General features: G+C 43.3%; 1 protein-coding gene across 1 annotated transcript in view; it reads right to left on the bottom strand.

Moving 5' to 3' along the window:
• LOC121531463 (cortactin-binding protein 2-like) overlaps positions 1-16,686 on the bottom strand; it is an 88,573-nt gene extending 71,887 nt beyond the window's left edge. The window contains exons 1-2 of the mRNA XM_045227087.1: positions 16,189-16,686; positions 12,248-12,355 (exon numbers count right to left, since the gene is read on the bottom strand). Coding sequence (XP_045083022.1) covers positions 12,248-12,355; positions 16,189-16,269 — 189 coding nt within the window. The 5' untranslated portion in view covers positions 16,270-16,686. The remainder of the gene's footprint in view (positions 1-12,247; positions 12,356-16,188) is intronic.
• Between the last annotated feature and the right edge of the window lie 7,470 nt (positions 16,687-24,156).

The following is a 24,156-nucleotide window of genomic DNA, read 5'->3' as shown; positions in this document are numbered from 1 at the left end:
GACGTCTAGGCTATCCGTATCCTTGTCCTAGCTAGTGACGTCTAGGCTATCCGTATCCTTGTCCTAGCTAGTGACGTCTAGGCTATCCGTATCCCTGTCCTAGCTAGTGACATCTAGGCTATCCGTATCCCTGTCCTAGCTAGTGACATCTAGGCTATCCGTATCCTTGTCCTAGCTAGTGACGTCTAGGCTATCCGTATCCTTGTCCTAGCTAGTGACGTCTAGGCTATCCGTATCCCTGTCCTAGCTAGTGACGTCTAGGCTATCCGTATCCCTGTCCTAGCTAGTGACATCTAGCTATCCGTATCCTTGTCCTAGCTAGTGACATCTAGGCTATCCGTATCCTTGTCCTAGCTAGTGACATCTAGGCTATCCGTATCCTTGTCCTAGCTAGTGACATCTAGGCTATCCGTATCCTTGTCCTAGCTAGTGACATCTAGGCTATCCGTATCCTTGTCCTAGCTAGTGACGTCTAGGCTATCCGTATCCTTGTCCTGGCTAGTGACGTCTAGGCTATCCGTATCCTTGTCCTAGCTAGTGACGTCTAGGCTATCCGTATCCTTGTCCTAGCTAGTGACATCTAGGCTATCCGTATCCTTGTCCTAGCTAGTGACATCTAGGCTATCCGTATCCCTGTCCTAGCTAGTGACGTCTAGGCTATCCGTATCCTTGTCCTAGCTAGTGACATTTAGGCTATCCGTATCCCTGTCCTAGCTAGTGAAATGCTGCTTGTTTTCCTTATCCGTATTTCTGTACGTGTAGCCACGTGCTCTGCTGACAAGCGAGAGATGACACAGCTTCTCCTGAGCGCAAGACCTGTTGCTCACGTGAACGGAACAACACTGGCAACGTACTTCGGCTGAAGTAGCTAGTCCATTTTCTTCAAAAGCACAACTGAGGATGTTTGCAGAAAAAAACGATTTACTATTGTGCTACAGCACGTTTTTGTGTGAGTCTGGCCACGGAGGAGACTGATTAGCTGCCGTACTTCAGAGAACACAAACGCTTGCATTTTTCATAGCGAGCTAGTTAACGAGAAACGGAGGGGGGGGGGGCACAGTATAGGCAACTCAGCCACCTCGCAATTTCTTGGCTTGCAATGTCTCGAAACTTCAGTAAAGCAGGGCATATCATCAATGAACAGGCTAGGATATCCTTCACGCAACAGACTGAAGACTGAACACACTCGCATCATTAGCGAAGAGAAAGAGCGGGGGCGTAATCATTACTCCAAACAGTTTGCAACTAAACTTAGAGTGTCTATTGGATAAATTCAGGGTGGTCCCTCCCCGTTTCGTTTCGTTCCGTTTGCTTCCGTTCCTAAATGTTTTGCAACAGAATCAGCGTAATGAATACGCCCACAGGCGAGCGAGGGAGAGAGGGGAAGGGGCAGGCAGAAAGAAACGTGTTGCGCATATGTCTTGATAATCTGAATCTCGCAATGTCTTGTCTTGCATGCCTCGCAATTTCACAAAAGTAGCCTAAGGCATGCTAGCAAATACCCATAGAATTCCATTCATTGCACTAACGCTAGTTAGCATTGGCTCGCAAAACTACCTGTAACTTCCGTCATACTGGACAAAGTATCCATGAGTACATCTAACTCTGGGGAAGTAGATAAAGGGGCCTTATTGCCAAAAAATCCCAAAGTATCCCTTTAACGTTAAGGATCACAGTCTCATTTAAATGTTTTAACGTTTAAACTTTCACACCCCTACTGTGCACGCATGCTTCGGCATTACAGACAGTAGCCCTGTGCATATGCATGACAGTTTGTGTGCGATGCACATACTCCAACAGGCACACACTCTTAGGCTACCTGATGCACTCCTACAGAGGCAACACACACACAGCCAAAAGAAGAGCATACACAGAAACACACCAGGGTTTTCATTAGGAAAATGTGGCGCTGGACAATGTGACCAGGAAGATTTTAAATTACCGGCCAGTTGAGAAATTTACCGGACCCATATGCATTTGGTGCGTAACCCATTAGGCCGTCCATAGACGGTGCTCAGAATGACAGAAATCACATTTAGATCATGGTAATTCATCTTAACAGAACATGCTACTTCTGTGACGAAGCTGCCAATAAAACGTACATTTTCAAACATTTGCCAAAAATGCAATTCGCTGGAAAACACCATTCTAAACAGTGCACCGGATGCGAGCGGTTCCATATATGACAGAGATGAAAATCTCTGTTAAAAACTTAGAAAGAGGGGGGATCTAAAGATGCAACAACTAGGATGGGTTGCGCCTTTGGCTTCTGGACAATGAACAAAAGTTTATATGAAAATAGGCTTGGGCGGTATACTGTATACAAGGGTGGTTTTCCAATACTGTGAATATATTTATTTCACTTTTTTATACATTTGAATATTTGTAGCTACTTTAAGTAAATACCTGCAGTCAACTTGTGCAATATGTTAGGAGATAAAGAACATTGTGTTCTTCATTTCAACGGTCACATTATTATGAAGCTTACGGTAGTCCCCAGTCACGTGGTGTTTGTTTACAAGCACACAATGATGAGAGACCGGAGCCTTGTGAGTCACTCACTATTGTGCAACATGCGCCAGGTGATCTAATTACAGTATGGAATTCCCAACTAAATGTTTGCCAGCTAGATATCTTCTAACTATTAAGTTCACTGTCTAAAATGTGTTAAATGCTCTGCAGTTGTGCATTTGGTTTTCTAATTTAGTAGCTATACTGAACAAAAACATAAATGCAACAATTCCAAAGATTTTACTGAGTTACTGTTCATATACATTTTAGTCATTTAGCAGACGCTCTTATCCAGAGCGACTTACAGTTAGTGAATGCATACATGTTTTTTTTTGTTTGTTTAGTTTTTGGGGGGTTTTTCATACTGGGCCCCCATGGGAAACAAACCCACATCCCTGCCGGGCAAACCCTCCCCTACCTTGGACGACGCTGGACCAATTGTGCGCCGCCCATAATAGGCAATCAAGTCAACTGAAATAAATGTATTAGGCCTTATCTATGGATTTCACATGACTGGGAATACAGATATGCATCTGTTGGTCACGTCGATCCAGAGCATCCCAAACATGCTCAATGGGTGACATCTCTGGTGAGTATGCAGGCCATGGTAGAGCTGGGACATTTTCAGCTTCCAGGAATTGTGCACAGATCCTTGCGACTTGGGGCCGTGCATTATCATGCTGAAACATGAGGTGATGGTGGCGGATTTATGGCACGACAATGGGCCTCAGGATCTCGTCACGGTATCTTTGTGCATTCAAATTGCCATCGCTAAAATGCAATTGTGTTTGTTGTCCGTAGCTTATGCCTGCCCATACCATAACCCCACCGCCACCATGGGGCACTCTGTTCACAACGTTGACATCAGTAAACCGCTCGCCCACACAACGCCATACACGTGGTCTGTGGTTGTGAGGCCAGTTGGACGTACTGCCAATTCTCTAAAACGACGTTGGAGGCAGCTTATGGCAGAGAAATTAACAGTAAATTATCTGGAAACAGCTCTGGTGGACATTCCTGCATTCAGCATGCCAATTGCACACTCCCTCAAAACACGAGACATCTGTAGCATTGTGTTGTGTGACAAAACTGCACATTTTAGAGTGGCCTTTTACTGTCCCCAGCACAAGGTGCACCTGTGTAATGATTGTGCTGTTTCATCAGCTTTTTGATATGCCACACCTGTCAGGTGGATGGATTATCTTGGCAAAGGAGAAATGCTCACTAACAGGGATGTAAACATCTCTGTGCACAAAATTTGAGAGAAAACTTTTTGTGCGTATGGAACATTTCAGGGATCTTTTATTTCAGCTCATAAAACATGGGACCAACATTTTACATGTTGCGTTTATATTTTTGTTAAGCGTAGTTAGCTATCTAGCCAAGTGCTTAGCTTCTTCCAAAATCAAGCATTCGCTTGGTAACAGCAGAGAATTCCCTCAAGAGACTTGCCGGCTAATATTTGTTTTGTGCATACAGCAAACTGTGAGTAGCATTTTTGAGTTACTTTTATACTTTAGTTTAGAAACTGTACAAAATGTTTGCAATGCGTTCTCTATGGGATTACATGTACTTGTTAGCATTGCTAACCTATCAGTGGGGTTTGAAAATACCGCCCCTTGTGTTCAGTGCCGGTATTACCAAATATCTCAGTATTGCACAAGGTCGGTATGAAGGTATGACAATCTGGATACCAAACAAGCCTATACATCAGAGAATGAAAACCAATAGAACAGGAGAGTAGTCTTCATAAAATAATTTCCTCCACGTTTCTATGGCTGGATTTTGCCTATACTTTGAAGCAAGGTAAGACATGCCTCATTATATGAAGTAAAACATTCAGGTTTCAAACTATTGTGTATATGTTTTCAAAACACGTAGCCTACTGCCTCCAGCTCACATTGCAAAGTGCTGGGTTATGTGCTGATAGTCTGACTACCGTTGCCTACGTACTTGAATGGGGAATGGGAGGCACGCTTCAATTAGAGGTTGAGTAATAAAAATACTAACTATTTTTAATCGTGGCCAGCAAAACTGTTTTTAACACGCGACTGCATTTAGATGAGGATCTAGCGCAGAGGTGATATTCCGCCCAAAATAGGCCCTGTATGCTGTGCGTATGTGATAAATAAAATACATGAGGACTAATGAAAATACACACGTGCCAATATAATTCCACCAGATTATGCAAATTAACCTATAGACCAATAAGCATGACGGTGAAATGTATTTCCATCGACTGGTATTTCCATGAATTAATAAAAAGCATTCTTTTGCAATGGGATACTTTTTTCTCCCGGTCAATTTGACCGGCAACTATTTTATTTACAGAAATTTTGAATTTTGAAAAAGCCACCAATTACCGACCAACGGAAACCTTGACACACACACACAGACAGCCAAAATAAGCATGCACACACGCACACACACACAAGCCAGGTTGAGAAAGAGAGGGGGACTATTTCGGTGTCCTTCTCCCGTTTCATTTGGCAATCAAGGCGACGCCAGTTCACGTGGAACAACCCTGTGTGAACACATTCGCCCCACGTTAGAGTGATGCCTGACGCACATCAAACAGGCCTCCGCTGCGTCATCCAATCATCCGGGAGACAGTTCAACCTGTAGCCCGCCAATCACCACATAGAGAAAGATGAGAGGAAGAGAGAGGGAGATGGATAGAAAGAGGAAGAGAAGATGAAAGAGAGAGTTATGAAGAGCGAGGAGGGAGAGAAAGAGGAGTGAGAGAAAAAGAGATGGAAAAGCACTATATAGAGAAAATAGGTGAGAGAGATAGAGAGAGTAGCTTACTAAGACCTACTTCCTAAACCTCTCTTCTCCAATCCCTCTGTATTATAAGGCGGCAGGTAGCCTTACGGTTAGAGCGTTGGGACAGTAACCAAAAGATACTACTATGGCTGACCCTGTAAAACAACATTTTACTGCACCTATCCGGTGTATGTCACTATAAAACATAAAAATAAACAGAGAGAGAGCGAGAGACTGCCTGGCTGCCACTTGGATGGAGAGAGAGACGACTCCAGTGTGCACTGACCCTTTTAAAGAGACACTTGGTCAACCACACAGTCAGAAAGATGAGAGACCGCCTGGCCTGCCTCTCTCGGACACGCTCTCACAACTGTGACTCCATTTCTCAGTCTGACAGGGCTTCCGTTACGGAGGCTGGTCTACCCTGGCTGGTCTTAAGTCTTAGTTTAACCCTCTTCTCTCCACCACACTAGCAGATTAGCATCCAACCACCCTGGCTCTGATGTCTGCATAGCAATCCGACCCCCTCCTGCATAGCAACAGAGCCCTCATGGATCTTTTTGGGTCATGTTAGAATCCTGCTTTGAATAGCCGACCACCATCATCACCACCACAATCCATGTCTCAAGGCTTTAAAAAAATATTATTTAACCAGTCTCCTCCCCTTCATCTACACTGATTGAAGTGGATTTAACAGGTGACATCAATAAGGGATGATAACTTTCACCTGGTCAGTCTGTCATGGAAAGGTGTTCCTAATGTTTTGTACACTCAGTGTTACTTTTTAGCCAGTAGCTCTCCCCGAAAGTTGCATACTATGTCACATATGTCACGTATGTGCACCACGTCCTTGCTATTTTCCTCGCTCTGCTGTGTGTGCAAGCTGTCACTCAAATGGCGAGGGGCTGAAGCAATTGGCTGGAACTCGAATTGCTAGAGGGCTGGCCAACGGTGGGGAAATGTAGGGAAAATGGCGCGGCACAGCTTCCAGGAAAACAGTTGCTTTCAAACTACGGATTTCGTGGCTATTTTAGGTAAGATGGTAACGCTGCTCATAGGTTATGCATATGTGAACTACACATTGACACATCCAGCCCAAAGCGGGAGGATTAAAAAATAATTTGTAGTCGCCAAAGTTCAGGAGCATCTTTAAATAGCATAGATCGTTAGAGATAAGGTGACATGGTTGCTTGGGGCATCCTGCTATGCCATGCATACAAGTTGACTACATAATGCCACAAGGATAAGGGTATCATAGCATCTTAGTCATACAAGAGATCACATGCAACTCTGTTGTTGGGAGCATACGTGATGTCCATGAACGAACAAAGTCAGTAGTGGGCAGACTTAATATATGCCTGGTCTGCTGGACCTGTGCCCTTTTGGAATACTTAGCCTATAAAATGCTTCCTTCCTTCCTCACGTCCATGAAATAATCACTGATCTAACAATTGCATAGGTCAAATCAAAGGATCCACCATATAGCTTCAATCTTTACATAAATTATGAACAAACATGCATTCAGTCACTGGCTAAAGTGCCCCCCATCCACATGGGAGATTTTTTCCCTCCAAAAGAGCTTTCACTGTTCTCCTTTAAAGCTGCAATATGTAACTTTTTAGGACACCTGACCAAATTCACATAGAAATGTGAGTTATAGATCTGTCATTCTCATTGAAAGCAAGTCTAAGAAGCGGTAGATCTGTTCTATGTGAACCATTTCTATGCTTCCAGTGCTTAAGTTTTGTTTTGCGTCTTTTACTTTCGGTTTCATACACCAGCTTCAAACTAAAAATACATTATTTTTGGTTATGGAAAATATATTTCACAGCGGTTTAGATGGTACAATGATCCCGGAGGACCTGAGCCCTAGGACCATGCCTCAGGACTACCTGGCCTGATGACTCCTTGCTGTCCCCAGTCCACCTGGTCATGCTGCTGCTCCAGTTTCCACTCTTCTGCCTGCGGCTATGGAACCCTGACCTGTTCACCGGACATGCTACCTTGTCCCAGACCTGCTGTTTTCAACTCTCTCTCTCTACCGCACCTGCTTTTTCAACCTCTAAATGCCCGTCTATGAAAAGCCAAGTGACATTTACACCTGATGTCCTGACCTGTTGCAACCTCTACAACCACTGTGATTATTATTTGACCCTGCTGGTCATCTATGAACGTTGAACATCTTGGAGAAAAATCTGGCCTTAATGGCCATGTACTGTTATAATCTCCACCTGTCACAGCCAGAAGGGGACTGGCCACCCCTCAGAGCCTGGTTCCTCTCTAAGTTTCTGCCTTTCTAGGGAGTTTTTCCTAACCACCGTGCTTCTACATCTGCATTGCTTGCTGTTTGGGGTTTTAGGCTGGGTTTCTGTATAGCACTTTGTAACATCTGCTGATGTAAAAAGGGCTTTATAAATAAAATTTGATTTGATCTACACAATGAGCTCTTTTTTAGTCACAAACTGAAATTAGAAAAACTATTAGAATTTTTGCAACCAGGAAATGGTGGAGCGATTTCTACATATTGCACCTTTAACAAACTGATTGTGTTTGATTATCCAGTCTTAGGTTAAGTGGTTGCCCAGACCAACTGTTACTAACATTTTCTATTTTTGGACAAAACCCTGGTTGCTGACAGTTGATCATTGACAGACAGACTCGGCCACCATAAGAATGAGAGTGCTCTGCTGTACTAATCATTTGACTGGTCTTGTTTGGCTAATCTGTTTACGGCCCCTTCTATTCTCTGAGATGAAACCGATTCGCTGGCTCAGCCAGCTTTAGCCACATGCTAATTAGTCGCCGCCACAAAAGCCTCTTAACACCCAAACAAAAACGCCAAAACGGCCCAGCACACACTCGTCTATCAACATTTCAGAGGTCTGTATGAAATGTGTGGCGATATTAGGGACAGTGGGTGGTTCGGGGTGTCTAGTGTTTTGTACTGTAGCGTGGTTGGCAGTGCTGAGCGATTAGTGCTTAGGTCGGTTCGGTGTCGGTTCGGTTTCGGTTTGATTCTTAAAAAATAATCACGGTTTTCAATTTAGTTTTTTTATTTTATTACTATGCATTATGTGGGTTGAATGCTGTAACACCACAGAATAAAACAATTAATAAAAGTCCCATGATGGTAGTGTCTGCTCATTACTTCTTATCATTTATTCACATTACTTTACTTTAATAGAATATTTCAGTTGTTGTGTATTACATTTGTTTTATTTGATGACTCCATTATTTCATTCCAAGTCATCTCATCTTTATAGAGCTGCTGCCTATGCTGTCTGACAAAAATCACTATTTTCGTAGTTCTTCAAAGTAAATAAGGCATACTTTTATGACTGCTGAATACCAACTATCAATCACTTAGATAATGTACTTTCAGGTAGAGATACCTCGAAGCTACAGCTGCACTCTATAATCACCTGCATTCTTCGTAAAAAGAAACACAGACCAGACAAGTAGATGCGCAATGGATTATGGTCATTGTAGTTAATTACCACGTTTATGCGCTAAACTATGTAGAATATTGGCCTGTTGGAAACTACAACTCCCTACTACATCGCACAGTTCAGGCTGGATCTGATTTATCTCTAGAGAAACTGTGTGATGTGCACATTGAGCTCACAGAAGAAGAAAAAATAAAATGGAATTCAAATAATTAAACCGACGTCGGTCAATTAGTTGTTTAAAAAACAAAATCTCGGTTAATCGCACAGCACTAGTGGTTGGTTTGAAAGAAGACGACAGTTGTCTTGTCTGATGTAATATAAATGGCTCTAGCCCGCAGCCAGCAGGTCTCCAGATGACACTTTTTTTACAGCTCCGTTCGTTCTGGTGATTTGAGGGATTTTGTTAGCCAAATCCTCCCTGGCACACCATCCATCCCACTTTCAGAGAATGTCAGCCTCTCTCTCTCTCTACCTCTTACCTTCTCGTCAGTCAAGATGTGGGCCTCTTATCTCTCCGTCCTCTTTATTTCTCTTCCTATTTATTTTCCTCTCAATTCAATGGGCTTTATTGGCATGGGAAACATATGCTTAATCGCCAAAGCAAGTGAAATAGACAAACAAAAGGGAAATACTCTTTCTTTCTCTCAGGGTATATGCCCACCCCCTCTCTCGCTCCCTCTATCCATCCATCGATCGCTCTCCTCCCTCTTTGAGCAGACTTATCTCTGGGAGAACAAGTAGGGTCTTTGTGTTTGGGACAGTCATCACTGCAGTATAGAGGGCTTTCTTCTTTTTTTGCAGAGATATGATATTCACAGGGAGGGAGCAGGGAAGAACACTAAAAGCCAGCATGAATGCCAGAGAGAGAGAAAAAGAGAGAGTCAGAGAAAGAGAGAGAAACAGAGCGAAACAGAGCAAGAGAAAGAGGGAACGAGAGATGCATTGGAAGTATTCAGACCCCCTTGACTTTTTCCACATTTTGTTACGTTACAGCCTTATTCTAAAATGGATTAAATACCTCAATGGCAAAGCAAAAACAGGTTTTTAGAAATGTTTGCAAATGTATAAAAAAATAACTGAAATAGCACATTTACATAAGTATTCAGACCCTTTACTCAGTCCTTTGTTGAAGCACCTTTGGCAGCGATTACAGCCTCGAGTCTACTTGGGTATGACGCTACAAGCTTGGCACACCTGTGGGGAGTTTCTCCTATTCTTCTCTGCAGATCCTCTCAAGCTCCGTCAGGTTGGATGGGAGCGTTGCTGCACAGCTATTTTCAGGTCTCTCCAGAGATGTTCAAGTCCGGGCTCTGGCTGGGCCACTCAAGGACATTCAGAGACTTGTCCCGAAGCCACTCCTGCGTTGTCTTGGCTAGGTGCTTAGGGTCGTTGTCCTGTTGGAAGGTGAACCTTCACCCCAGTCTGAGGTCCTGAGCAGGTATTCATCAAGGATCTCTCTGTACTTTGCGCCATTCATCTTTCCCTCGATCCTGACTAGTCTCCCAGTCCCTGCCGCTGGAAAACACCCCCACAGCATGATGCTGCCACCACCATGCTTCACTGTAGGGATAGTGCCAGGTTTCCTCCAGACATGACGGTTGGCATTCAGGCCAAAGAGTTCAACCTTGGTTTCATCAGACCAGAGAATCTTGTTTCTCATGGTCTGAGAGTCCTTCAGGTGCCTTTTGGCAAACTCCAAGCAGGCTGTCATGTGCCTTTTACTGAGGAGTGGCTTCCGGTCTGTCCACTACCATAAAGGCCTGATTGGTGGAGTGCTGCAGAGATGGTTGTCCTTCTGGAAGGTTCTCCCATATCCACAGAGGAACTCTGGAGCTCTGTCAGAATGACCATTGGGTTCTTGGTCACCTCCCTGACCAAGGCCCTTCTCCCCCGATTGCTCAGTCTTGGTGGTTCCAAACTTCTTCCATTTAAAAATGATGGAGGCCACTGTGTTCTTGGGAACTGTCAATGCTGCAGAAATGTTTTAGTACCCTTCCCCAGATCTGTGCCTCGACACAATCCTGTCTCGGCGCTCTACCGACAATTCCTTCAACCTCATGGCTTGGTTTCTGCTCTGACATGCACGGTCAACTGTGGGACCTTATATAGACAGGTGTGTGCCTTTCCAAATTATGTCCAATCAATTGAATTTACCACAGGTGGACTCCAATCAAGTTGTAGAAACATCTCAAGGATGATCAATGGAAACAGGATGCACCTGAGCTCAATTTCGAGTCTCATAGCAAAGGGTCTGTATACTTATGTAAATAAGGTACTTTAACATTTTTATTATTATAAATGTGCACAATATTATTTTTTTAAACCTGTTTTCACTTTGTCATTATGGGGTATTGTGTGTAGATTGATCCATTTTAGAATAAGGCTGTAACGTAACAAAATGTGTAAAAAGTCAAGGGGTCTGAATACTTTCCGAATACACTGTATAGATCCAACCCAAGCCCAGCCAGTGCCTAGATGCAAGGAAGAAGAAAAAATACCTTAAGATACTGTTCAATGCCAGTCAGGTCGATAACGACAAAAACGCACAACATCAAAGAAAAACTGCATTATCTACAGTACAAACCGCATTTTTCGCCAGTAGAGAACAATGTGATGATTTCAATTTCACTTTCCAGAGGCTAAGAAAACATAGAGATTGGCCTCAATCCCATCTACAGCCCTGGTCCCAGAACTACTCAACATTAAGAAACCTATTAAAAAGTTTAAGAGGACGGTACAGCTTGAAGTGGAGCAGTGAGCAAAATAGTGGTTCTGACCTAAATACAGCAGAGAGAGACAGAGAGAGGAGAGGAGAGGGAGTCCTGAAAGGTTCTTCTCACAGAAATAACTTGCCACTTAGACCCCGAGGAGGACAGATAGTAACATCAATGCAAGGACACACAACTGAAAGTAACGAGACCATGTCACCTTGTCTGCCTCCACTTTAACCACATCAGCCATCGCATTGGTACTGTAGAACCTTTACCATCCAAATACAGTAACCTCATCCACTTCATCCCTACTGTAAAAATCCATCCATCCATCCATCCATCCACATAACATAGGCTACTTTGTCATGTCGTCCTGATCTTATACCATCCACACAGAGAAAGTAGTGAGTGGCACACCTGCAGGAGGCTCTGAGCTGCTTAGCTCAACACTCATTACTGGTTTACTACAGTACAGTGGGTTTAAACAGCTCGCTCAGCTGTGGGCCCTGTCTGGCCTCGTGCAAGCCAAGGAATGCCACCATAGTATCAGATATCGGTCAAAGTGGTCTTTACAACAATAATAGGCCTACACAAATATCATCCTTCATCCATATCGCTAACAAGTCAACACTGACGTCTCACTGTCCACATATCTATTCAGTAAGTCCCTACAGATGATGCAAGCTGTAGAAATCTATAACAATGGTTCAATTCCCAATTGCATTTTCTCATGAGGGTACTGAAAACGTAGGTGTGTGTGTGTGTGTGTGTATGTGAGTGTGTGCATGCATGCGTGTGGTCCAGACTCACCCTCAGGGCTTCTATGACCAGGTCCCGGGCCTCCAGCTCGCCCTCCATGATGCTGAGCAGGGTCAGGAGCTCCGGCTTGCTCAGATTATCCATGTTAAACTCACATTTCTGCAACACACACACACACACAGAAAGATAAGTTATATTTGCAACACACACACACTAACAGATACAAACTATTTTTAATATAACTAGAACAGATTTTTCTCCTGAAAACATTAGACGCCATATTCTACAAAACACTCATTTCTATTAATCCTACGGAAATCCCACATTTTGGGGTAAAGAAGGACATTGAACTTCAGAGCACCAACTTACTGCAAACTGCATCAACCACAACACAACAGTTGGATTTGCAATTTGCATGATGACAAACAACATAACTCATTCCTCAGATAGGTTTCATTAAGGTTTGTTCTAATGAAACTAAATGTCTGGCCGTACCTTGAGGCTATTAAGGTCCAGTTACATTTAGCCACATCATTAAACGCTGATTTGGCAAGTTGGACTCCCAGGGCGAACGGACGGGTAGAATGAGGATGACGGTGATTGTGAGTGACCTAACCACTTTCTGCTGCTGCGTCTTCAATCAATTAAAAGCTTTTCCATCCTCTCTGACTGGCTGCCCTTAAAAAAGGGAAATAAAGTATCTATGCCTGTCGTTAAAACAAGAAATGTCAGACTGTACGTTGTTCCTGGGTTTATCCGAACGGTAGCTAGTTTGGTGAGGAGCGAGGACGTTGGAACGGTGGCTGGTTCGTCTACATTCCATGACTGACATGACAGACTGAGGACTCGTTGTCCTGATTGAATAAGAAGAACTTGTCTAGTCATCCTCAGCTTTTGAAGATTTAACTGAATTAAATTCATATAGGTGCAGAATGAAGCAAATGAAACAACCTCACATGCAGAGATGCACTGAGATAAGATTGGATGTGAGAAAGTTACTTGGCAAGAACATCTGTAGAGAAACCATCTCTTGTAGCACTAGAAACATATCAAACTCAACTGTTCTATTTAATTTTTTTGCACAGCTATTTGTTCAATAAAACATAATAAACCAAAGATAATCTGGAGAGGGAGAGACGACCTCCTTGCCTCTATAGTCACAAGTGTTCTATTCTATCTGTGCATAGGCACATTCATTTGTACCTGTTCACGAAATTCGATCCCCCTGCCATAGATGCGTGATTTACTATCATACGTTTGAATCCCTGCCAAGGTTTCTCCATTTTCATCATTGATCCAGCAGCCTCCTTCAAAGCCCTCTCTTAAATCACAGACAGAATATGGAACCAGCTGGTCTGATCTTTTAGCACGCTGTTGTAGTTCAAAGTGTCCCTAAATACTGTGCGTTCAAATACTATGTCTTGATGTCAACACACTCTTGTCTTGAGATACCGGTATGTCAACTTTTGCGTAAATCAAACGCCAACAATGATACAGATTTGAGGCTAATGCATATTTGTAAAATAATTGTAGTAGTGCAAGCAAACCAAGTTACAGTATGATTGAAGCCCTTAGAAAGTGTGGCATTCTATTTCATTCAGAACAGCACTAATCAAGACAGGAGGGGGTTAAAAGTAAAGAATCCTGCGATTGAGTCACTTTTTTCAAGCTTTCAAATCGATTTCCAACCAACCCCACACAGCATTCTCCCTCACTGTGCTGCCAGTGAGCCATTTGGAGAATTGGATTTGGGAGTCTTGGAAGGCTTGCATGACACTATCCAAACCAAAGCCTGTCATGTGGGCCCCCAGTCTTCGTCAATGTGCTCGGGTGGCATTTCACCCTCCTGCATTTCTGCACAGTGAGCAGGTGAGGGAAGCTAATGCTAATTTGGGGAAGGGAGAGCCAACTGCTATGGCTCTATCCTATAGCCTAATAGGTTGGATTAGTGGCCACATTCAAATAAATTAGAAACCCCTCTACAACAGAACAAGTTGTAAAAAATGTATCCGTACTAACTAGTGCTATAGGGTGAGGTGACCACTGACCAGTGTGGCCCCACACCACCACCATTCTTCAACCTCTGACCCCTCTCTAAACCAAGTGGGCCGGTCCTCAAGGACCCTTCACAAGAGAAACTCCTCCACCGAGGGCAAACAAAGGAGGGTCTTGCAGGGGTATGCAAAGAGCTTTATTTAACTGTTGCATGCATGGGGGTATAGAAGCGGAAGCCCCCTAAAGAGAGGCTAGCTGGCCTGCCTTGGCCTGGCATGTTTGGCAAGACGCCTGGTGAGAGAGACAGGCAGAGATATATGGGCGAGTCGGAGAGGACGGTTGGTTACTATGCTGCGGTGCTGTCGTCGAGGTACCTGTTCAGCAGAACAGGCCGTTTAAGCAAGGAAGGAGTGAAGTGTGCACTGAACACGCTCAGTAGGGCTGGACTGGCTGGCTTGGCTAACACAGTACTCTGAGCTATCCCAGCTGAGTCTCCAGTGTACATACCCCCCCTCCTTCTCTCATTGCTCTCTCTCGCTGCCCTCCTTCCTTCCATCTCTCTTGCTTGCTTTCTGCTCTCACTCTGCCCCCTTTCCATCGCTATCTTACTTTCTCTTGATTTTCCTGCCTTCTTCTACCACCACCTACATATCTTCTCTTCCTCCCATTTCAACAGCTCTCCCTTGGGATCTTCCAGTCAAGAACAGTCCATATTTTCAATAGCCTTTGAACCTCAAACCCAAAACAGTTCTTTATATTTCCTGTGCCCTATAGGAATGCTAAATTACATTTAACACGTGTAGAATAGGAGTAGTTAAGGGTAAAGTCAAGTGGCAAATGGGAGACTGCCCAGCTCAGTGCCTATTCTGCATGAATTGACTGACTGGTCGAAAGACAGCAATGGTCTGACTGAACAGAGCACATGGAACCATCCAAGCATACCACAACCAGGGAAAGGTTGCACGGCCCCCTCCCGCGGAGAAGAAGATTGATTAATTTGCACAGAGGGGTAGCAAGCCGGTGCCCTGGCACATGTGTTGCAACCTGTCTGCGAGACGAGGGGCCAATGTGAGAAGTCCCAGATAGATGAGCGTAAACAAGTGCTGCTCAGTCCGATTAGTGGGGAGTATGCAGACAAACAAACACTTTCACTGAGATTCAACATTTCTAATATTGTTCTATTGGTCACAGGTCAAATCTAAATTATTAGTAGGCCCACACAGAATAGGAAATATTATTCTTGACTGCAAATAGGCTATGCTTTGTGTTCAAACAAGAGCTGCTGAATGTAAGATTGTAGAGGTTGGGGTCCTCATTGGATATATAGGGGCCTTCTCTCTTTAACCGTAAAGCAAGATTTTTCAAACACAAGTGCGCAACTAGGCTACATCAGATAACAATATCTTCACATCAGAGCCACACTGACAAACATCAATCAACATATTTGGTTTCAACTTGGAGCTTTGACGTAGTGAAAAAGGGGCAACATTATGCATTGAACAGCCATGTCAAACGCAGCTCTATCTATTCAGACGACTAGCCTACATCCCGGTCTGTGAAAGCGCAAACCTATAGCCTAAATTGTGTTTCAAATGTAAGTACACATTGAAACCCCCTTTGTAACAACTGTTAAATGTGTAACCACCGCAAATCAGTGCTTTATAGCCTAACTACGCTTCCCCATATCGGCCGTACCAACATTGACGCTATTTGTGATAGATAAATCCAATTCCTTTGCCTTTCTATAGGACTTTAATTTACATAAAAGCCTTTGATCATATGTATAGTCTGTGTCTACACAAATCAGAGAACCCTTGTTTTGCTGCTCTCTACACTGTCACAAGAATAACATCTTGCTGTTGCTTCAAGATGAACACTCAGGTTCGTAGAGAAATGCGCCGTCTTTCTTAATCCCTCATTCCCGTGCCTATATTCCAAAACGGAAAAAATAAAAAGATATAAACATATAGACCTGGCTATAATATAAAAACTCTTACCGCTTCGACACTTCCAAGCACTGTGGTTGCCAGTGTTTGTACCGGAGGCGGCTGCTCCCCGCTCGCTCCCTCCGACGCCATCTTCCTACTGTAGCGGTCTGCTGGAGTAAGGGCACCACACAGAACATAAAACAAAGCATTCGGTACCGCTTTAACTATTACGCTGCTGAATGCAAATCTCACATACGACTGTAGCCTCAATTTTTTACAACACGAGAGAGAAAAATGTGTCTCCGCGTACGACACAGTCTAGACTAGACCGGACCGTGGCGTTTCTCGGGCACGCAGGTTGGTTGAGGGGAAATTGTTCAGTAGGCGTGGACCGAAGTCGTATTCCAGATGCGAATCGTGCGTTCGCAACTTGAAATGAGGTGCGCTGCACGGTCGTTAAAGAGTGAAAGCTAAATAGGAGTGTAGTCAAGGCTGTGTCCTATTTCTGCGAACCTCACCGTACCTACTGCCTAAGTTACCTATTTACCCTTCCAATGACTGTGGATTTGTGAATAACATACAGTCATAAACCTGAGGATGTATTGTTGTTGCATGCCAACAGCCAAAGCCGAGAGGCCTTTTAGGATTACACACAATAGCATAGGCCCCCTAGTGCATTATAAAATATCCAGCAAATGGATACCCACTATTATTTTACAGGTTACATTTTCCTGCCAGTAATACATTATAGCCTATAATGTGTTTAATTTTTAAAGTTAGGCCTATAGACTTGTCATTGTAAGCGAGATGTCTAGCCAATGGATTACTACATGCATGGATAGGTCATGTATCAACGAGATATCTGTCACCATGTATTTGCCTGTTGTCAATAATGGCTCTCCAGTCCACAGATGATCATCATGGATACTAATATATAAATATTACTGGGGCTTCCAGATGTGCCATTAAGGATTAGAGGGTGATTTGTAGCCTGGTTGTTGCCGTGCAGAACGAGGTCACTGATAAGCTATTTGGGTCAAATACAGGATATTGCCAGCACATTATGATGATGTACAGTAGGCCTATGATAAAGACTGACAGTCGCCAGTGCCATTGCTGCTTTGAAATGACCTGCACAATAGAATAACTTGGTGACATCACATGCACTCTATGTCCCATTTCTCTGTTCAACACTCTCACCTACATCTGTCATAGTATAAAAGTATGTATAGGACAGTACTGTGTTATCTCAATTACCACATTTATCCTGGGCCCAATCAAAGTGGACAGCTGCCAGTCCATCTGTGCTCTGTTAAAGGGGACTTCCAGTTCCACCAAAAATGATTGATTTATGATGTGGCCCAGCAGGACCTTGGGTCTCACACAGACATAGTCTATTATTATCCCAAAGCGAATCTAAATCTGCTGCAGATCGCTGGACATTGCTGGAGATGTTATGCGGAGATAATCTTCTCCATCCCCGCTCTCCATCATTGGTGCTGAAGGGAAATGTGTCATTAGTTGGAGATTATGGGGACTGTTTGGATGAGGGGGGCCCCCACTGGCAGTCAACAAAACATCCACACGCATTACTTAGCTGTCAAGTTCCAAAACTGATTTCAGGAAAATAATGACTGTATACTTACTTATTACATTACATTATAAGCTACATCCTCATTAGAATGCAACATGGTATTGGGAACTTTTAGCCCAAAATAAAGCGCCCTCAGTTACAACCTTTTGCCTCCTCGCTCCCCTGAGTTCAACCTCCAGACCTCTTGTATTTAATTATGAGACAGAGGACGACCAAAGTTGAAGTTGGGGATGAACTCTTGGCCTCGTTTGTTACTGACAGTTACCCTCTTTGTGTAACTGGCTGTGTGTACTGTGGACCCCAGCGGTGCTGGTAGCTACAAAGACACTGCTATCTTTAAACTGCAGAAGGGAGCTACTGTTACTATTCAACCAGCCTAATTGAACGCTGACTCTGGGCCAAATCTGGCTAATCATGTTGAGGCTAATTGGCCAACCAGCGTTCCCAGGGCCACGCCGGGGCTTGGCCTAGGCGGGGGCCAGGAGAGGGCCAGGGGCATCACAGCAGAAGCTATTGATATTGGACTGGCTGGGGCTGGATAGTGGGGTTTTTGGAACAGTAGACCTGAGCCACATCCCAAATGGCACCCTGTTCACTTTATTGTGCACTACTTTTTACTAAGTCCTATGGACCCTGGTCAAAAGTAGTGCACTGTTAAGGGAATAGGGTGCCATATGGGAGCAGTAGACCTGCCCTACCTCCCATTCAGCAGGCTGTGATCAAATTACATTAGGGCCGGGCCGGCATACATCTGTGTGTTGCAGCAGGAGCATGTGAATGGTAATATAATGAAGCCTCGTTTCACATGATGCTCATACAATGTGCTCATACAATGTACTGCAGAACAATTAGCCTTAAGCTGAGGTGAACCACAGCACAGGGGCTTAGCAATTGACTCAAGCTTTTAACAATGTAAAATAAGGGATTATGGGATGCTTAAAACAATTATGTAGAACAATATTATGATGGGGATAAATGCATCTTAGGAAATGTGTTGTAGTTACACTATGCAGTGAACCAAAACTGGCCCTTAGGCCCCACAGGTTTTAAGCCTTGTGTAACTGATATCCTACCTGCATGGATATTGACGCAAGGTATATTGTAAGTATTCAAGGAGGGTAAATCTGATCCTAGATCTGTTTCTAACACACAGTATATGGAGTGTCTTCCCTGGGGGATGTGAGGATACTCAGGACAGCCCACAGAATAAGTAACCATCAGAGAGAGAGAGAGAGAGAGATAGAGGGAGAGAGAGAGAGAGAGATAGAGGGAGAGAGACCGAGAGAGATAGAGGGGCCTCTGTAACTGGAGATGTGTGGACTGGACAGACAGTAATAGATGAGGCCAGCTATGGGGTTCTGGCCTGAGGCTACATGCCACTCTCCCCCCCAGCACTCTGAGGGACTTGGCTCATAGTGACTCGCTCATTGTCGGTACACATAGCGGGCACAATGGTTTCCTGTTTGTGACGAGGGTGGCGGGAGAGCAGGGTGGGCACTGGGCAGCAGAGCAGCCATCACTAGGACCAGTGTGCTCGTGCGTTGGGTCGTTCCGCAGACAGACCAGGCGGCCCGGAAAAAAATGACTTCGTCCCGGATGAATCTCATGTCCTGGCGAGAGATTCAAATGGGGAGACACAGAGGGTCCGGATAGTGACTCAACAGAGAGAGAGGGAAGGAAGAGAGGATGTGGGGAGGAGAGGAGGGGATGGAGGACGGTACTGGGCCACAACTCTTCCTGATTGTCCTGCGTGGCTGCCAAAGGCTGAAACAGACCTCTCTCTCTGAGCTCGCTGAACAAAAGTTGCTGTTGTCCTTTCTTCTCTCTCTTCCCTCTCTTTTTCTTCCCAATCTCATGCCCTCTCTCTCCCTAAAACGTTGGACCAACATCCTCTGTTTGAGGAGTAGGAGGAGCAGCTGCTATGGCCACACAGTGAAACACTACCGCAGTGTGACTCAACACTTTACTGTCTGTATCCACACTGAGACAAACCACAGGGAGTGGAAAGCAGCTAATAGTGGTCATTGTGGTTAGGGTTGGGGCTTTCAAAGGTGCTAGCGTGAAGTTTGTTTGCCACCATATTTTCATGTTTAAAAAAAAGTTAATAAATAATTATATCTGTCATTTCCACCGGCCTCATATGTTGCGGTATCATAGCAATTTAACTGGTATGAAATTATACAACAAACCACAAAGCAGGAAAGGAAGAGAATTTGTCAGAGAGACGGAGAGCAAACTTGTGAAGCAGGCGGAAATAATAGAAATATGCAAGGCACTAAGGCAGTCAGGGAGAGGAGACTAGGAGAGAGAGACACAGACTAAGAGGAGAGGCCCCATCTCCATTTGGAAGGAGGTGTGGAAAACGCTATGGCAAGTAAGAAGTGGTGAGGAATGAGATGGAGAGGGTTACCCACCCCCCTCCCTCGCCTCCCAACCACCTACCCAGGCTTTTAGAGCGAGTCCTAGCCTAGGGTCGTGACCCTGATACTGGCACCAAGCGTCAGAGAGAAAGACACCCTTGTTCAAAAACAGTCCCTGACTTCAGTTCAGATGGATGCCACAAAGATGAAGTCAGACAGAAACTTGATGACTTCAACACTGGACATGGCTGTCATCCCAGCCGGGAAGCACAATCTGCCAATGTTACATGTTTGTTATAGATGACACAGTAAATGCATTGTTTGATGACCTTTTTGACGTGCACTACCTGTTTGATAATGGTAGACTTGGTTTGCATTTACAGTACATGTAATGGATCACGATAACTATTTTATGACATGACACTTGGCATGGGATACTGTAGCTACAAAAATACACCTAGCTGTTAACGCCCAAGAGCACAATCTGTCAAAGTTATGAGTTAGACAAACATTGTTAAATGTCATTTCTGACATGTTGTAAGTGCTCAGTACTAGTTGTTTTGGTCTGCTTTTACTTAAAATATATCATTAATATTACTATTTTTGGACATTACATTCAGCATGAAAACCTGCACACAGAAATGCACTGAGTTCCAATCCAATATCCCATTCAGAGGACCTGTCTGTCAATCCTAGATACAAAGGATGCAGGGGATCCAGTTCTGCTTAGTTGATTGTCACATTGGTGTCAGTCATGAGAGAGATCATCCCCCCCTCCCCTCTTGCCCTCCTCGAGAGGAAAACAAGGAAACTGCTAATGGAGTTAAAGTAAAACAAGAAAAGAGCATAAGGTTTGTACCATATACCTACCTCACATTTGCCTTAAAGTCAATCTTGGCCTATTACTTTTACCCAATTTCCTCCCTGGGGATCAATAAAGTTTATTCAAATATGAGACTTCACTGTAAATAATGTTATGCTCAAGACAGGCTTGATGCAAATCAATGCATGCTAAACGTTATGTTTTATTTTCATTCATTTAATTTGTTTTATTTAATTTATTACATTTGATTACAGACAGTACACCTATGTTGCAATTATATCTGAAAAAAAAGGAATGATTGTAGAGGATGTCTTCATTGATCACACCTTTGATTACACATTGGATAGATATAATGGAAATTATAGATTTTCTGTCAATTTTGTTGGGTAATGTAAGTGTATTGTCTAAAGTGAAAACTGTGTAATCTACAGTAATTTATAGTACTGTAGCATTTTACTTTCAACACTTCTAAGGGCGATTTGAAACGTGTATCCTGCATTGTTTGAATTGTAACTGGTAGTTAAAACGACTAAATTGAAAAGAGATAATGATGTTGTGCTTCGGTGATTAAACCAATGTTCTTATATTTCACAATAAACTTACATTTTGAATCAATGGTTGTGTGGTGAGAGATGTTTACAATCCAAATTAATGCACAATGACATGATTTGAATGAAAGACTGGCTGTGTTACAAGTGTGACAAGTTTGGAGTTTTGTACTAAGAGTTGTGAAAATGTATCACATAGTTACAAAAATATATTTATTTTAAAATGTAATACAGATACTGTCATAGATTTAAGGCCCTGTGTGTGACTTGACCAGGAACACCTCTGGCCCCTACTTCATATTTATAGCCATAGTTAGGACATGGAATTTTTCCTGGTCAGATCATGAGGAAGAACTCAGGGCCCTAATCGTGCATGCATGAACAGACAAACTCATTCAATAGTTGGCCCGCAATTAGTATTGTGTGGATCAATGAGTCTCAATACAGTATGTGTAACACAAAGATCATCAGATTTTACTTTGACTCTGTTTAGCATTTCCGACCAAACCTTTTGAACTAGAATGTGTCTTTTTTCTCAAGTAGATCAGGTCACAATGGAAGAATTGTGTTTGTGAAGAATGTCTGTTGGGATCCAAGCCAGAATGCAGACAGCCATCAAACTCTCAATTGTAATTACAGTAGGCTAATAGCCTACACTTTCACAGCAAGTGATAGCCTCTATTTGGCTTTGGCAGGTAATGAAGACATACTGATCCATCTAGTCAGCTCTTTATCACAACCAAACACTTACTGTTGGTGTCTGATTGAAGTGCAAACACTCAGATTACGTCATGCAGGTTAGGTTCTGTGCCATGCAAACACTTAGAGCTTGCAAGAAAGGCATTTTGCTGTACTTGTGCACATAATAATAATAATAATAATAATAATAATAATAATAATAATAATATGCCATTTAGCAGACCCTTTTATCCATAGCGACTTACAGTCATGTGTGCATACATTTTTACGTATGGGTGGACATTAAAACTTGAAACTGAAACACTTCAACAGTTTGAGCTTTTAAAATCAGGGATGGTGATGTGTTCTGTTAAATATATCTTGGTAGACAGTGTCTATAATGTTGATGCACTAAAACATAATCTGGATTCAGACCAATTTCAGTGTGGGAGATGGGGAGTCTGATTATATGGTAGTATACTCAAAAATGGGATCACTGTCAAAGCTCTGTGGTAATATCTCGCCCCCTTGTGGTCGGTATTGGGACTGGCAGCAGTTAGAACCTCGGTTGCCTAGTGGCAGGGCACTGCTAGTGTTAAAAAGTTTGGTTGGCGCAAACAGTTGTCAGACCTGGGTTCATACTATTTGAAATGTTTCAAATACTTTGAGCGTTTGCTCTAGTCTCCCAACAGTGCCAAGTGGGCAGGGTTTACATTTTTCAAATTATTATTATTATTGGTTCCATTGTGCCAGGCAAGCTAAATCAAGTACAGATAAAGTATGTGAAATTATTTCAAATAGTATTTGAACCCAGCACTGGCATCCACACCGTAAAAAAAAAATTAAGACTTTTAAAAGAATGAAACAAAAATACAATAAATGTTTATCGGTTTATTGAACTTCACTCTGTGTACATTTCAACAGTGAGTCACCAACACAACCTCATGAGAGAGGGCAGAAACACAAGGTGTATGTTTAACACTTGTACAGCCTGTTGAGAAAGGCAGAGGCGTCATGCCCATAGGGGGCACAGGGGCACATGCCCCCTATGAATTGTCCTGTCTAAAAAATATATATTTTATTATTAATACAAAATAAATATATATACACATTCTTTTTTTTTTTTTTTCTGTAATACTACTAGCCACCTAGCAAATTTATGAAGCTGGCTTTAGCTAGCCCAGATAGGTTCCCAATCTCCCAACCTCATAGCTAGCTACCAAGAAGACATTTCAAGCTATCAATCAAGTTAGAGTAGCTAGCTTGTCTAACTATCTTAGCTGGTAAGGTTGGTAGACATTAGAAAAGCAAGCAATAAGTAAATGTACTGAATAAGACTCACATTCCTTTCAATATTTTACCCATATTTTAGCAGAGATGCAGAGAAGCATATTTAGTTTCTTTAAAAAATAGAACCACCAGGGCACAACGTGGATGTGGTTGTCACGGTCGCTGCGGGTCTGCTTGTGGTTCAAGCACAGGGCGCGGAGGAGCTCGTGATGGGTGGTGCCGTGGTACACACAACCGGAACGGGCCAGGGACACAGTCTGGGCATCGCCAGTATGACCAACCTAGGAGTAGCACCTGCCATGAGTGGGTTGGTTGGACAGATAGTTATCACAGTGCAATTTGTTTTAAATGTCTCTGTCACACCCATGCACACACACACGCAATAAAATATCACATTTACAGTGGCTTGCGAAAGTATTCACCCCCCTTGGCATTTTCCCTATTTTGTTGCCTAACAACCTGGAATTAAAATGGATTTCTGGGGGGGTTTGTATCATTTGATTTACACAACATGCCTACCACTTTGAAGATGCAAACAAGAAATAAGACAAAAAAAACAGAAAACTTGAGCGTGCATAACTATTCACCCCCCCCAAAGTCAATACTTTGTAGAAACACCTTTTGCAGAAATTACCACTGCAAGTCTCCTGGGGTATGTTTCTATAAGCTTGGCACATCTAGCCACTGGGATTTTTGCCCATTCTTCAAGGCAAAACTGCTCCAGCTCCTTCAAGTTGGATGGGT

This window comes from Coregonus clupeaformis, chromosome 19 (genome assembly GCF_020615455.1).
Source record: "Coregonus clupeaformis isolate EN_2021a chromosome 19, ASM2061545v1, whole genome shotgun sequence".
Taxonomy (NCBI): Eukaryota; Metazoa; Chordata; class Actinopteri; order Salmoniformes; family Salmonidae; genus Coregonus; species Coregonus clupeaformis.
Note: the sequence above shows the minus strand (reverse complement) of the source record. Positions and strands in the feature narration are given on the sequence as shown.